This window comes from Cornus florida, unplaced genomic scaffold, assembly GCF_030987335.1.
Source record: "Cornus florida cultivar Cherokee Brave unplaced genomic scaffold, ASM3098733v1 CherokeeBrave_3.0.0_Hap2_Chr05, whole genome shotgun sequence".
Lineage (NCBI taxonomy): Eukaryota > Viridiplantae > Streptophyta > Magnoliopsida > Cornales > Cornaceae > Cornus > Cornus florida.
In genome coordinates this window covers 75,898,471-75,912,543 of record NW_026775575.1, presented here as the reverse complement: position 1 = coordinate 75,912,543, position 14,073 = coordinate 75,898,471, and the positions used below count along the sequence as shown (strand labels likewise).

Genomic DNA, 14,073 nt, shown 5'->3' with positions numbered 1-14,073 from the left:
TAGAGACTCTATTATATTCACTCGGACTTATAGCACAATTTAAATTGACTTTAGCTTTAGCATTTAAAAAGATAAGTCTATAATCCTCAGTGTCCCATTCAGCTTCAGTTTTAGGGATTCTTCCTGTGTCAACAATTTTCATTGGAACAAAAGGTCCATTAACTATAACTAGCCAAATTTGATAGTCTACGAATTGAAGAAAGTCTATCATTCTCCAATAGCCGTAGTTTGTTCCATCGAACCAAGGAGGTCTAGTATTAGATTGGCCTTCTTGATGAAGATGACCATTTAAGTTTGCCATGATCGTTCTTTAATACACTTAAGCTTTTTCAATAGAGTTCTAGCTCTGATACCAATTGTTGTCCAGATATAAACTCTAGAGGAGGGGTGAATAGAGTCTAAGCAAACTAAGGTCAAATTTGGGTTTTAATTAATCAACTAAAACAAAGCTTAACTTCCTTGATAAATATTGAAGAAAATAACCTGAATTTTGAACTTCAAAGGATAATATTTATCAAAGAAAATATACAGCAATAAATGTAAGAGATAGAGATAGAGATTACAAACATATACTCAGCGATTTTAGCGAGGTTCGGAAACTCGAACCTCCTACTCCTCGGCTCAAGACCCCTCTTGAGACTTCCCAATTCACTATGGCTTCTCCTTGTGGGTGGAGAGCAAACCTTTTACAAGAAGCTCTTCCTTGCTTCTAAATGCTAAGAGAAACACCTTCTCTTAGTCTTCCTTGGGCCACACCAGCCCTTACAAGTTTTGAATAAGATTGAAGAAGTACAATATGATCTCTCTTAGATCTGAAGTATAAGATATAGCTCACTCTAGAGTGTGTATGAATTAATTGAAGCTCAACTCTCTTTTATGATATGAGATGTGTGTATATGATGATGAAAGGCTTTTTGATTGCTAGAAAATCTTTCTCAATAAATGCAACAAACTTTTATGAAGGCTACCAGTCATTATATAGACTTTCAGAACTGTCTGATATGAATTCTAGCTGTTGGACACACACTTCGAGGAATAAAGCCCATTTGAAATTTGAATTCTCGCAGGTTCAGTAAACCGAAATAAATTGCTCTTGAGGATCGGTCGACCGATTTAGCCAAAGGATGGCCATCAGCCTTGGTTCGGTAGACCGATGAAAGAGACCTCTTTGGTTCGGTCGACCGATTTGGTTCGAGGTTGATTACTAACCATGTTTCGGTAGACCGATGAAAACTTCCATCTATTTTGATCGACCGAAACTCCTTCCTCAAAAGCTCTAAAACCTTCTGTGAGAATCGGCTCTGCTGACTCATTCACCTCTTTAGATTCGGTCGCCTGAAACTTAAGTGAGACTTTCAATATGCTAGGTTCGGTCGACCGATTTAACAAGGTCCTGAGGTTCGATAAACCGAAATAGCTTAGGGGTTTTGATCCAAGGTCTCCATTTATATCGGTCGACTGATTTAATGTGCCCTTCCAATTCGGTCGACCGAATTGGTTTATGTTTCAGGAAACTTGTTATGATGATGTGTTGAACTTGGTCCTTTGGTCCTTAGGGATTATGAATGAGTTAATTATGCATGATTTGAGAAATGTGAGCTTCAAAGTGTTCATACAAACTTTAACAAAAATTCCTAAGCAACTCACCATCCTAACTACCCCATTGATGACATCTAGATAACTTCTTTGAATCTTGAGTCTTCTTTGTCATGTCTTGACAATGCTTTCTCCTTTGAGCTTTAATGTGTACTGACTTGTGTTGATGAGTGCTTTTAATCTGTAATTTGCTTAAGGTAGATATTAGTACACAAAGAACATCATTAATGAATTATGATCATCAAAAGCCTTAGATTCAAGGTCAACAATTTCCTTTTAGCACAAAACCACTATCACCCTATTTTTAGTTTCTATATTTAATTTTACCATTACCACCTACTGTAGCAATAAAAAGTAATTACCAAAATAAAAATAAAAATCTTTGAAAGAAAAATAATACTTGCATATATTACTATAATTTTATTTTTCTTTAGATGCTTCTTTGAAAGAAATATAGAAACCTTTGAAAGAAAATAATACCCGTATATATTACTATTTTTTTATTATTATTTAGATGTTTCTTTGAAAGAAAAATAATACCCGTATCTCTCAATTTTGCAATAATAGTATGATATTAAAGCATTTTCCTAAGAAACATCTTGTTGCTCTCAATGTTCAATAGCATGTGGTCTTTTTTGCAAGTGCATATACTAAAATTCAAATAAATATACTTATTTGGTACAAGTAAATTTACTAACAAATACTCCATATACTATAATGTTGCATTTTGGAATATCGAATTAATAAATTGGAAATGAAATTGGAGAAAATGTCATTTAAAGTTCGAACAAAATTTCTTTTTATTTCAATTTTAAGAAGTCTCGGTATTCCCAAACTAGCTTAATTAGATTTTGAGAATTTACATTTGACACAAATTCTCTTGTTGAATTTTCTGACACTTGTGTTCAAAGATATAAAACAAATTATCTCTCTTTATCCTTCCCCAAATGAACCATCTATGACTTGGTGATATGAGACATAATAAGGAGGGATACTTCATCTTAACAGGCAAGTTATCATTTGAAAATAACCAACATAAAGACTTTCCAAATCAAATCTATATAAAGAAAATAGCCATATGTATAAACAAAATAATTTGTAATATTTAATAAGAGATCATACAATTGAATTTGGTGACGTGATGAGAAATACTTTGTGACGTTAAGCGGGGTGCACGATTCCGGGATTCAGAGGTATTTCATGTTATTTTAGAACCAAAGCTCTCATGGGAAGCAATATTGTTGTTATAGTTATTTGTGCGTGTAGGTGTGAATGACAATATATACCGATATTATTTTTCTTTCAAAGATTTCTATTTTTATTTTAGTAATTACCTTTTATTGCTACAGTAGGTGGTAATGGTAAAATTAAATATAGAAACTAAAAATAAGGTAAGAGTGGTTTTGTGCTAAAAGAAAAAGATATAGGTGAGTTTGAAAAATGACCGTTAGATTTAATCTAACAGTCCATAGAAAAAATGTTGATTAATTTTCCTACTCCACGGGGATCAAGAAATCAAGACTATATATATATATATATATATATATATATATATATATATATATATATATATATATACTGTACTGGAAATCCATCACTGCACATAGCACCACCAAGACTATTGGCACAGACAACAAAACACGGCCAATACTGTCGCGCGCCGCCACCATCCCCACCCCATAATCCCCATCGTTGTATTCCGGCAACAAACCACCATCTGCAAAATTGAAGGCATGACGCCTCGTGGTCGATTACATCTTCAATTATCAATTTCAAGCCTAGTTCGTTCTTTGTTGTCTGGTTGTATTCAATTTGATCCCTCTCGTTCTTGTCGCCATTTTCCTTTGCTCACTAACCAGTTTCTCGATTGATGTCTGGGCTTCACTTCCAACGATTGCTTCAAGCGAATTGAAAAAGAGATAGTTATATTTTAGGATATTTTGGTCATTTAAAATAGGTTTTCTGAAGGTAATCAACTCATTTTATACATAAAATAAAGTTAACACAAAGTTAAAAGGATAGTATTATCATTTTACATATAAAAAGTGCTCAGACAATACTAAAAATTGTCTTTTGGGATGTCGGTGAAATACGAAACCACTCTTCCAAATATAAGTGAAAGTTAAAACCAAAATTTTCATCCGGTTGAGATTTGACATAACCTGAAGGGGTGTCATCGTATTTTACCCTAAAACATACTCGCCAACCCAATTTGCCCCGTTGGACTTAAACCTTCAACCTTCCATTTTGTTCCTTAAAGACTTGAACCATCCACCTTCTACTCTAGAGGGTGAGAAAGTACACTTAGCAATGTAGAGATACCGACTCTAGAGGGTGAGAAAGTACACTTAGTAATATAGAGATACTGGCAACAACAGATCAATGGTGTGAGATATAATTTTTATAATTGGCAAATTTCGATATCAAAACAAGTCTGATCGAGTTGTAATTTCAAGTTACCATATCAAGATCGAGATTAGCTGCGGAATTGAAAAGTTGTTCAAATATGACAACACTTTAGGAAGAGATCTTAGAAGGTTATGATACTTTTTATACTTGGTATATTTTCAAACTTACCTAAATAATATTTTTCCAAGTGTCAACCTTTGTTCAAGACTGGCAATCTTGAACTGGTTCAAGCTCTTTAGAACTGGTTTAAGAATCATTAAACTTGCTTCGAATTTCAACTGGCCATCTTGAACCGGTTCAAGATCTGTAACAGAATAAGGTAACTTAGTTTCCTATTCTGTTTCTTCTTCCTACTTGGTTTCAAACATAGTGGATTGGTTTACTTTAAACTGCACAGTACACGAGGTGTTATCTCTAACTCTATTACTTTACTTTATTTTATCATGTGTGTAATCTCTAACTCTATTACTTTATTTTACTTTATTTTATCATTTATGAGATTAATTGATTAATTGCTAAAATAAAACTAAACTTTATTTTATCCTTGTGTCATATCTAATTCTATTACTTTACTTTATTTTATTTTCTATGAGATTAATTGATTAATTGCTAAAATAAGTAAAGTTAAAAAGACACATCTATTTTTAAAATACAAAACTTTCTATGCAAATTATCTTCCACTACACAACTCACAAGTGCCAATGCAATTTTGTACTAGTATATTTCTAATTTTATTGAGATGCATGCCTAATTACCTAGCTTGCAACAATATGAAAAGACGGAAGATTAGAATAAGTAGCAGCAGAGATTGTAAATTGGCTTCAATTTATAACTTCAAAACGTATAGATAAACTATATCTTCATCACAAAATACATATCAGCTCAAGAGACTGTTTTTACAAGACAGAACAGCCACACAAAGACATCATGAACTTTTTGTATACAAAACACAAACTGCAAAAAGTTTCATAAAAAAAAAAAAAAAAAAAAACCTTGCTTCTAAGGAAACAAGACACAGACACTGCAGAAATCAACAACACAAACTGCATATAGTTTCATTAAAAAAAAATCTCGCTTCTAAGGAAACAAGAAAACACGGACACTGCGGCCATCAAGAACACTAACTGCATATAGTTTCATATATATATATATATATAACTTGCTTCTAAGGAAACAAGAAACACAGACACTGCGGCCACCAATAACACATCTCGGTCAAAAGCAGCCTCCTGAAAATTCTTCTGTCGCTGGCTCCCTTTTCAGCACTGCACATTCAAACAAAAATTACATTACTAACCATAATGTGAAGCATCAATTAAAGTGACAATGTAAATGTAAAAAGAGCTTACCTGGTGAATAGCTTGGTATGATCAATAACCTCCATGGTACGAAGACTGAGAAGAAAGTGCCGCTGCCCACTCACAGTAATAGAGAACTTTTTTTGACAAGTACTCATAGTAATAGAAAACTAATGGGGCTTACAACAAGAAAGTGCGACACAGATTAACCTCAATCACTAAAAAAGCCGAAGCAATGAACTACTATCGTTTTCACTTTCACTTCACCTTCCCACTTTTCCTCTTAAAAACAGAAAATTTGGTGAAGGTACACTTCGCCCTTGCAGAGCCGAGAAGAATGGCCTAGGTCTTAAGTGAAAGATATATGTTGTAGCTATAAGAGATGCCGAGAATGAAGAGAAAGAGATCATAAGCAGCTTCTTAAAGCTCTAATTGACCAAGGAAAAGAGAGGGGGATTGAAAGATCATCTAGGCAACCAACTCAGGCCATACTGAACTACGAGTAACAAAATGACTAACCTGTATCGGACCAGCAACATAGAAGAACAGGTTCAAGATCAAGGGACTAGAAATTATGATAACAAGAACCGAAGAAGGAAAAAAAAAAAAAAAAAAACCTACAGAAGAAAGGGCGACTAATGAAGTTGGGATTATGCAGTATATGCAAAGTGTACAAAGCCAGAGACTAATTTAACTTTAAATAAAATAAAAAATCACTTCAACTTCCATCTAGCATGTACAAGTACATAATCGAATGTTTAGCCCCCATAAAGTACTCCAGGCAACCAATCATGTCAATAGCAAAGTACCATACATAAATTCCTCCTCCTACTCGCAAAACATTTTGAAACTGCAAATATCCATGTCACAAAACCCAGATTGAACCTTGAGAGGAATGCCCACAAAATCAATTCCCAACTCGATATCCAGAGAATGCAGACCAACCAGTCATCACTACACTTATGCCACCACAAACCATTAAACAAACTTCTGAAGAGTTGCAGTACAGACATGCTCATTCACTCTATATACAACCTAACACTAACCAGTATGCACAGCTGATTGCTTATTTACAGAAGCCCAACACTCCTCATACTTCATTCATCAGAGATATCAAGATTGAGAATGCGACGAAGAGCCTCAGTCGCAGAGTCAACACCCTGAAATAAGTTTATAGGGGAAGGGTCGTGTTCCCTTGTAGGAGAAGGGGGTGCAGACTTGGTAATAGGGCGGAAATTAGAATCAAATTCAGAAGAAGGCAAGTCCAATGAAGCAGTCCTATTCGATCGAACCGAAAACTTGGGAATGGGCAGAGAACTTGGAGGGGGAGAGTTAGAATATGCTGGTCCAGCCCAAAGCTCAGAGTAAGAAAAATCATCACTCAAAGACCCCTCCTTGTTATCACCATCTCTGAAGCTAATAGGAATTGGAACAACACTACTTCTAACACTTCTTTTCAATCGTCTAACGTCATTGGAGTGAGAACTAACAGATGGTGAAGTTGTTTTGGGTGATGAAAAAGAACATGCTTGTTTGGTTAAAGGACTAGTATAACCCTTTAACGGAATTGGGAGTATTCCAACTCCGGATTGAAAAGTTCTGCAACTGATCTCTCTAAAGTATCTAGAAGGAGGAGACTCAAATGACCCAAATCTAGCAAGACCATGAGCTCTCCTTCTGCTGTAGTAATGATTTCGATGATGAGCAACAACAACAAGTGTCTCCATTAAATTAATTCACAAAGCTAACTAAGATTTCTTGTACAAATTAGCCCAATTTCAGAATGTTAACCTTCAAAATCTACTATTTTAGGGCTCATAACTCCAAAATCGCCTCTTTAAAAGTTTGAATATTATGAGAAGAGAAGAGTAGCTTCTGGATCTTCTCCATAACCACCAAAATCTAAACAGATTGGGATTAATTTCACTAAATTCAAACCATATATGGAGCATGAATAGAACAAAGAACACCCACCAAAATTCTTCAATTTCTTCAGAATTTAAATTGCTTATCAAACAACCAGACCTACACAAATCAAAACCCAACGGAGAAAAACCAGATCAATCATACTAAAAATAAACGTTTATTCAATAAGAAATGAACCGGAATCGAAAGCTGGGGATTTCATTTTCTCGGGAAAAGGTTAGAAAATTACCTTGGGAAACTTTTACTTGTGCGTGGTGTTTTCTTCCTTCTCCTATATCCCTCTCGCTACTTGGAAGTTCAAGTTCAACCTCTGAGCTTTCAAAAACCAGAATCCCCGGATCTGAAATGACTCAGAGCCGATTTAAAGATCATCAGGATTCAGGGCAGGCAAATGGGCCGGGTACGGGTCAACAATCTGGGTAGAACTCTAGACCTTTACCACTTTTTATCTTTTTCTTTTCTTATTTTTTTTTTTAAAACATTCAAGCAAATTTGCAGATTTTCTCCCTCCAAATTTCTTTCAATTCTTTTTTATTTTTTTTTTTTATCCGTCCAAATCATTTCATCCAAACAAGTTAGAGAAAAATGATACATCTTCTGAATTCAGAAGATAGCAATTAAGTATTGTGTGAGTAGAAATGATATTATGTTGTGAATAAAAATATTCACAATTACTGCAGGATTTAGTGACTTGGTTCTTCTATTCAAGAGAAGATTTGCCAATAATTTAACCTCAAAGAAAGTGCTTTTAAGGTGCTTCACGTTGCAATTATAATTCGTCGTACCGTTCGATACACGACGTATGGACCGATACGTGATCATTTTTTAAGTTTGATACGCGACTTGTATCAGTCAGTTTACATTGATTTTGTCCAAATCTGTTACACAGCAATCGCAATCGATACTCGTGGCCGATACTACGAACCATGATTGCAATATATGTAATTGATTTTTCTTCATTGAACAACTACTTAGATATTCATGGAGTTTGAAAATTGATCAATATTGTTGTTTTTTTTAAAAATGCATTATTCGAACCCAAGTTAAGAAGACTTGACGATTCCTCATCTCCAACAGTGTCTATTGAATTACCACTGTCGTTCTCCTTTCTCCACCAGCCCTTCAACGTTTGACCTGAGAGTTGGCACCAAGAGGAAACTACCTGCTCTCTATGTAAGCAGTTCAATTTTTTTTTTTTTTTTTTTTTAAATTTCGAGCAAATACACACTCACCTAGCTACAATTTTGCCCGTAACAGGGCTCTCCAACACTCAACTTTTTCTTTGAATAGCGGAAGTTATACTATTTGGATTAATTTTCATTTATTATAGAACAATACTTAGACCCTCGCTAATGAGGATCTATAATATTCTCACCTATTGTGTAATTCAATAAAAATAAAACACCTCATCTTTTGTTAAATAAGTCAAAAAAAATAAAGAAAGAGAAAATAAATCAAATCCTACCCGAATGAGATTGGGTAAAAAGGGTTCAGTTTTTTATTTTTATTATTATTTTTATTATTTTTAGGGTTCAATGTTTGTTTCTCTTTCCGGCACCAGAAAAGAGCCCTCTCTCTCCACCATCTTCTTCCTCTCAAGTTTCTAGTCCTGGACATCATTATTCAATTGCCAAGAATATTTGAAGTAGGTATGATATTTTTATTTTTTTTTTAAAACAAATTTAAGATTCTTTTTCTAGAAAGATAGAGGAAGAAACAAATTAGATTAAGGGTTCTTATTATGCTATGTAGACTATTTTAAGTTCCAAATTTTATATGGAATTTACACACTTGCACACTATTAGAAGTGGCGACAACTCTTGTTTCAGTCTAGAATCAATGCTACCAACCAAAAAGAATTGAATGTTCTGTTCTCTTTGCAGCTTGATGGGGTTTGTGAAGATATTTCTGGGAGTTTCACATGGGTTATTAGATTTGTAGGAATCAATGTTACCAAACAGAATGTTGATGTGTAGTGTCTGTAAATTAAGGGGCTCAATTAATCAAGAGTTTGCTCTATTATTCATAAAGGAACATGTTCATTTTCTTTAATTGAATGATGTCGACAAGAATTAGATACTTAAGAGGAAGAACATAGTGGAAAGAGAGGGCTGAAGGTTGGTGTTGGAAAGAGCTCACACTTTTTCAAACTCAGAAAATTGAGAACCTGAACCCTAGAAAAATAAAAAAAAATAATAAAAATAATAAATAAATAAATAAAAATTAAACCCTTTTTACCGGATCTCAATCGGATAGGATCCGGTTTTTTTTCTTTTTATTTTTTATTTTTTTTTTGACATATTTAACAAAAGATGAAGTGTTTTATTTTTATTGGACCACAAGGTGAGGATATTATAGATCCTCACTTGTGATGATCTAAGTTTCTCTCTTTATTATATGTGAATCAATTAGCCTTCAATTCAAGTGAACTTTGAAAGAGGTTATCATATAAATCTATTTAGATGAGGGCAATTTCAATCATTATGGGGTTGTTCGGTAAAAGTTTTGTTTTTGCGTTTTTGTTTTAACTCGAAACAAAAGAAGAATTTTGTTGTATGATGTTTTGAATAGTATTCAAGCATACTTGATAATGTTTATTTATTGCAAAAAATTTTAGAAGCAAAAAAACATAAAAACATGTTTGGTAAAAGAGTGTTGCAAGTTTTAAAAATATAATGGCTAGTTTAAAAAGGTCATTTCTGAGTTGTTCAAAATAAAATAAAAAAATTTGAGTATTGTTCTGTGCTACTGTATCATTACTATAGTGCGAAAATATGTAAAAACACCAAATTGGTGTTTTGACTTTTAATCACTATTTACAAATATTTTAGTACTACACAAAATAAAATAATTTTTACCAAATATGATTTTTTTAACTGTTCATACTACAGTACCCGACAAAAATAAAAACGCCACAAACAAAATGCAAACGAATCAGACCCTCTACGACTTCTTTTCATTACGAAGTGAGCATAGATTACAGCATATTGCACACTCTTTAAGAAAAGATGCCATCTTTTGCCCCCCATTTCATTTCAAGTATATTTATTTATTCCTCTAGTGCAAGAAAGAGGTAATGGCTTATATGATATTATATATTTTTGCAGCTGCTAGATACTTCATAAAACTTTAAAAGGAAAATGGATACCATCTTTTATATATTAAATAGGGTAAAGTGCAAAAAAAATCCTTAAACTATTGGCCATTTAGCAGAAAATCTTCCTGATCTAATAATTTGGCATATAACCCCCTGAACTAATCATTTTTGTAACGACCCAGATCCTCATGGATCCAGATCATTAAACAGGTCCTTACCTGACCCAACACCATCCGAGGGTAATACGGTTATTTCACACTAAATTTAAATATCAAGGCCCAAAAAGGACAAGATGGTAATTTGCCACAATTCACTAAATTGAGACTCAAATGGTATAATAGTCCTTTACTTGTACCACATAATAAATAAAATAAGGTTCGGGGTAATAGAGTCCTTTGGGTAGTTAAAATATAATTATTTCATTTTAGTGGGACATAAAAAAATTACGTGTAACATCACTTGAATGCCAAAGTGAAATTTTAAGAACATAAAATTGCAATTACATATATGACGTAAATCGGTCGACGTATATGCATCAAACGTCGACTGGTTTGGGTTATGAACAGTGGTAATACCCACTGTCGAGATACCGGTCAACGTATGGGAAGCCATACGTCGACTAGTTTGGGACGCGATACCAGTCAACGTATAGGAAGCCATACGTCAACTAGTTTGAAATGTATGCCAAAAATGACCCACTGACAAGATACCGGTCGACGTTCGGGAAGCCATGCGTCGACCGGTTCTAGGTAATTCTCACTTCCACTTTCCACTGTCCTATGTAAACCCATATACACCAATTCTTGGTAATTAACCACATACGCCACTACACTCACGTACAAAATTAAATACATTTCGACACCAAACACAATAAAAACAACCACGTTATTAACATAATTTGACACACGTTACTTAAAATACACAAACTGATTTTGAGTGAATAAGGCTTAATTACATTACCCAATGACCATGCACATGATAATTACACATATTCTACATGTTGCCAAAAATAATGCATTTAGTCATGCACTATACAAGATAAGTTCAAGTCCCACAAAATACATTCAAAATGCCTTTAAGTTCCCCTAGCTCTGTGGTGGATTATCATCCGCCAATTCCTTGCCATGACCTGAAAAATATTAATTATGTGGGGTGAGCAAATTGCTCAGTAGGTGACACTTAAGACACGCTTCTTGTGTCCCTGTAAATCCAAACATAGAATAGATCAATGGGAATGGGGATCATACAATGACTGGGTAATACAACATTCCAACCAAACTCTAATACAAACAATGCAATACCATGGAATGCAAATGCATGCCGATGTCGCTCCCCATTCTCTTTTTCTTAAAACCATCTCTTTCAAACTTTTAATATACCCCGCCCTTTGGTGACCCCGCAGCTACACGAGAGGAGGATTAGCTAGTATCCTTGACCATTGGTATCCCCGCGACGTCATTATGGGGCCTAGCTAGCTTAACCACACTAGAGGGACTCCCTAGTCCCCTTTAGGCTATATTAACACTCCGGTCCTTTGGTACCCCCGCGGCGACCGGGTTTTCACAAAGCCATTTCATCAAATCACTTTCCCAAAATTCCCCCTTTTTGTTTCAAAACAAATTCACCCATTTCATACCCAATGTAAGTGCACGAGTGCATCAATACCATGAATATATTCATTATTTCACAACCAACTCAATTTAAGTAAGCAAGGCATAATTTCACAAGAATTTCTCAAGAAATATCAACATGCTCTTATACAACAATACATCTAGCATAACGAACATATTTAAATCATCACATAGGCAAGTTTTCCACATAAAACATTTAATACAAGTTCTCACATAACCACATACACATGTTCTAACTACTTTAAACTACAACTAGCATAAATAAACATGTCTTGCAACAATTTAGAAGATGTTATTCACATAGGAGCAAGAAAATTATGGATTAAGAGCCCCTACCTCTAGATTGAGCAAAACCCTTGAAATGGGTCTCTAAATTCGAAGTCCAAAGGAAGGCCAAAAGCTGAAATTGATGGTACTCATGCGTAGAGCTCGTCGTGCTCTCTGTTTTGCCTCAAACGGCACCTTAATCCACCAAGTATTGAGAGAGAAATCTTACTTCAAAGATTTGGTTGAAAAAGAAAAAGAAAATGCAAGATGAGAAAAGTGAGAGAGAGAGTTACGGGAGTGAGGAATGTGAGAGACAAAATGTGGTCTCTAGACCACTTTGGATGGAAGTGGTGGGTCCCACAATTTTTTTTTTATTTTCTCTTTTTCTTTTGTCTTTTAATCCCACACCACATACACATGACTAAACATCACCACATAAATGTCACACAACCATATAAGTTAAATTATACAAAATGCAAATGGACCCAACCACAATCCCGTACGCAACATGTGAAAAGATAGAATCACCTTTGCATCAACAAAATTTCAAAAAATTGAAAATTGCTGAAAACCGGAAACGTTACAATCTACCCTCCTTAAAGAGATTTCGTCCTCGAAATCTACCCTCCTTAAAAGAAGGAGGCTCACAACCACAGTCTTTCCGAGAACACCTTACAAAATCCCGAGATTAAAAACTCAACAACCATATTGCCCTTGACACCTGTGTCGACAGGCAATCACACACTGCCGCCAAAAAACTCAATGATCACCACCCCATAAGGGAACTCATCACTCACAACATCATGCACAAAACCCACTAAATCCTATACTCGACTTAAGACCAACATTGGTCTTCTCTACACTGCTACATAATACTTCGGAGCTCGAAGAAGAATGGTCACAAGACCCCGGAACATGAGAGCATCCTATCACACTCATCCTTCTAAAGGGCAACCCAAACCCCAAATAAGGAACCTCATCTAGCACACAATCAGATTCAAACTCAATCTACACGTCACTGTCCAACCAATACTCCTACAGAATCATACAATGACCACCAACCACACTAACCGATAATTATAATACTGGTCAACCTCAAGATAATAAAATGATGAATCTCCCAACAATTATTTAATTATGAGTCACCAAAACAATAAAATGTACCCTGTATTCTGAACACAAATCCTCAAAACGAGATTCTCTATAATATGATTGTACTACTAACTTGTTATCAAACACTCAATACCACCTAACACATTTCGTCACCCAAGATAAATCTTGTAAATCCACATTGTCGTATCAACACAACGCACAGTACCATACTTTTACTATCATTAACAAGTCGGAACGATCATTGACCTTTGACCCAACATCGTGCCAAAGAAGAATTGATTCAGGAGAAATGGTTGACCAGGCCATTCTCATCCTCAATCCGATCTCGACACAGACATCGTCCCTGTCCTCAGGTTTAAACCTCAAATACAGTCTCACACAGTCCACAAAGCAACCACAAGATCCACTTTCTAATCAATCCATCGTTCTACATAACCTTAACAATTATACAGTTATACACCTACTCTCAGAATTCCAATCATAACACAATCACATAACCATAATAAACACGATAATGCGGCACCAATGTCCCAATCACCAACCAACATCAACGTTCTCTAATTTTTCTCATAATACCTATACCAAGTAAACAACTCTATAACATCATCCAATCCAATTCTGACCTCGTCAAAATATACAATGCAACTATCTCATACCTAAGGTCTAAAACCCAAGATCAATCATTCCTATTATCCCCAATAGAATTCCATAATCATCCTCTAACTACATAACATTC

At 34.9% G+C, this 14,073-nt stretch overlaps 1 protein-coding gene across 1 annotated transcript; it reads right to left on the bottom strand.

Annotated features, from left to right (window-relative positions):
- Positions 1-4,811: 4,811 nt before the first annotated feature.
- LOC132306910 (uncharacterized) lies at positions 4,812-7,587 on the bottom strand. The gene is made up of 3 exons (XM_059804508.1): positions 7,459-7,587; positions 5,355-7,328; positions 4,812-5,270 (listed from the first exon to the last, which is right to left on the bottom strand). The coding sequence occupies exon 2, from the start codon at positions 7,028-7,030 to the stop codon at positions 6,401-6,403; it is 630 nt and encodes a 209-aa protein (XP_059660491.1). The 5' UTR covers positions 7,031-7,328; positions 7,459-7,587; the 3' UTR covers positions 4,812-5,270; positions 5,355-6,400.
- Positions 7,588-14,073: the final 6,486 nt, after the last annotated feature.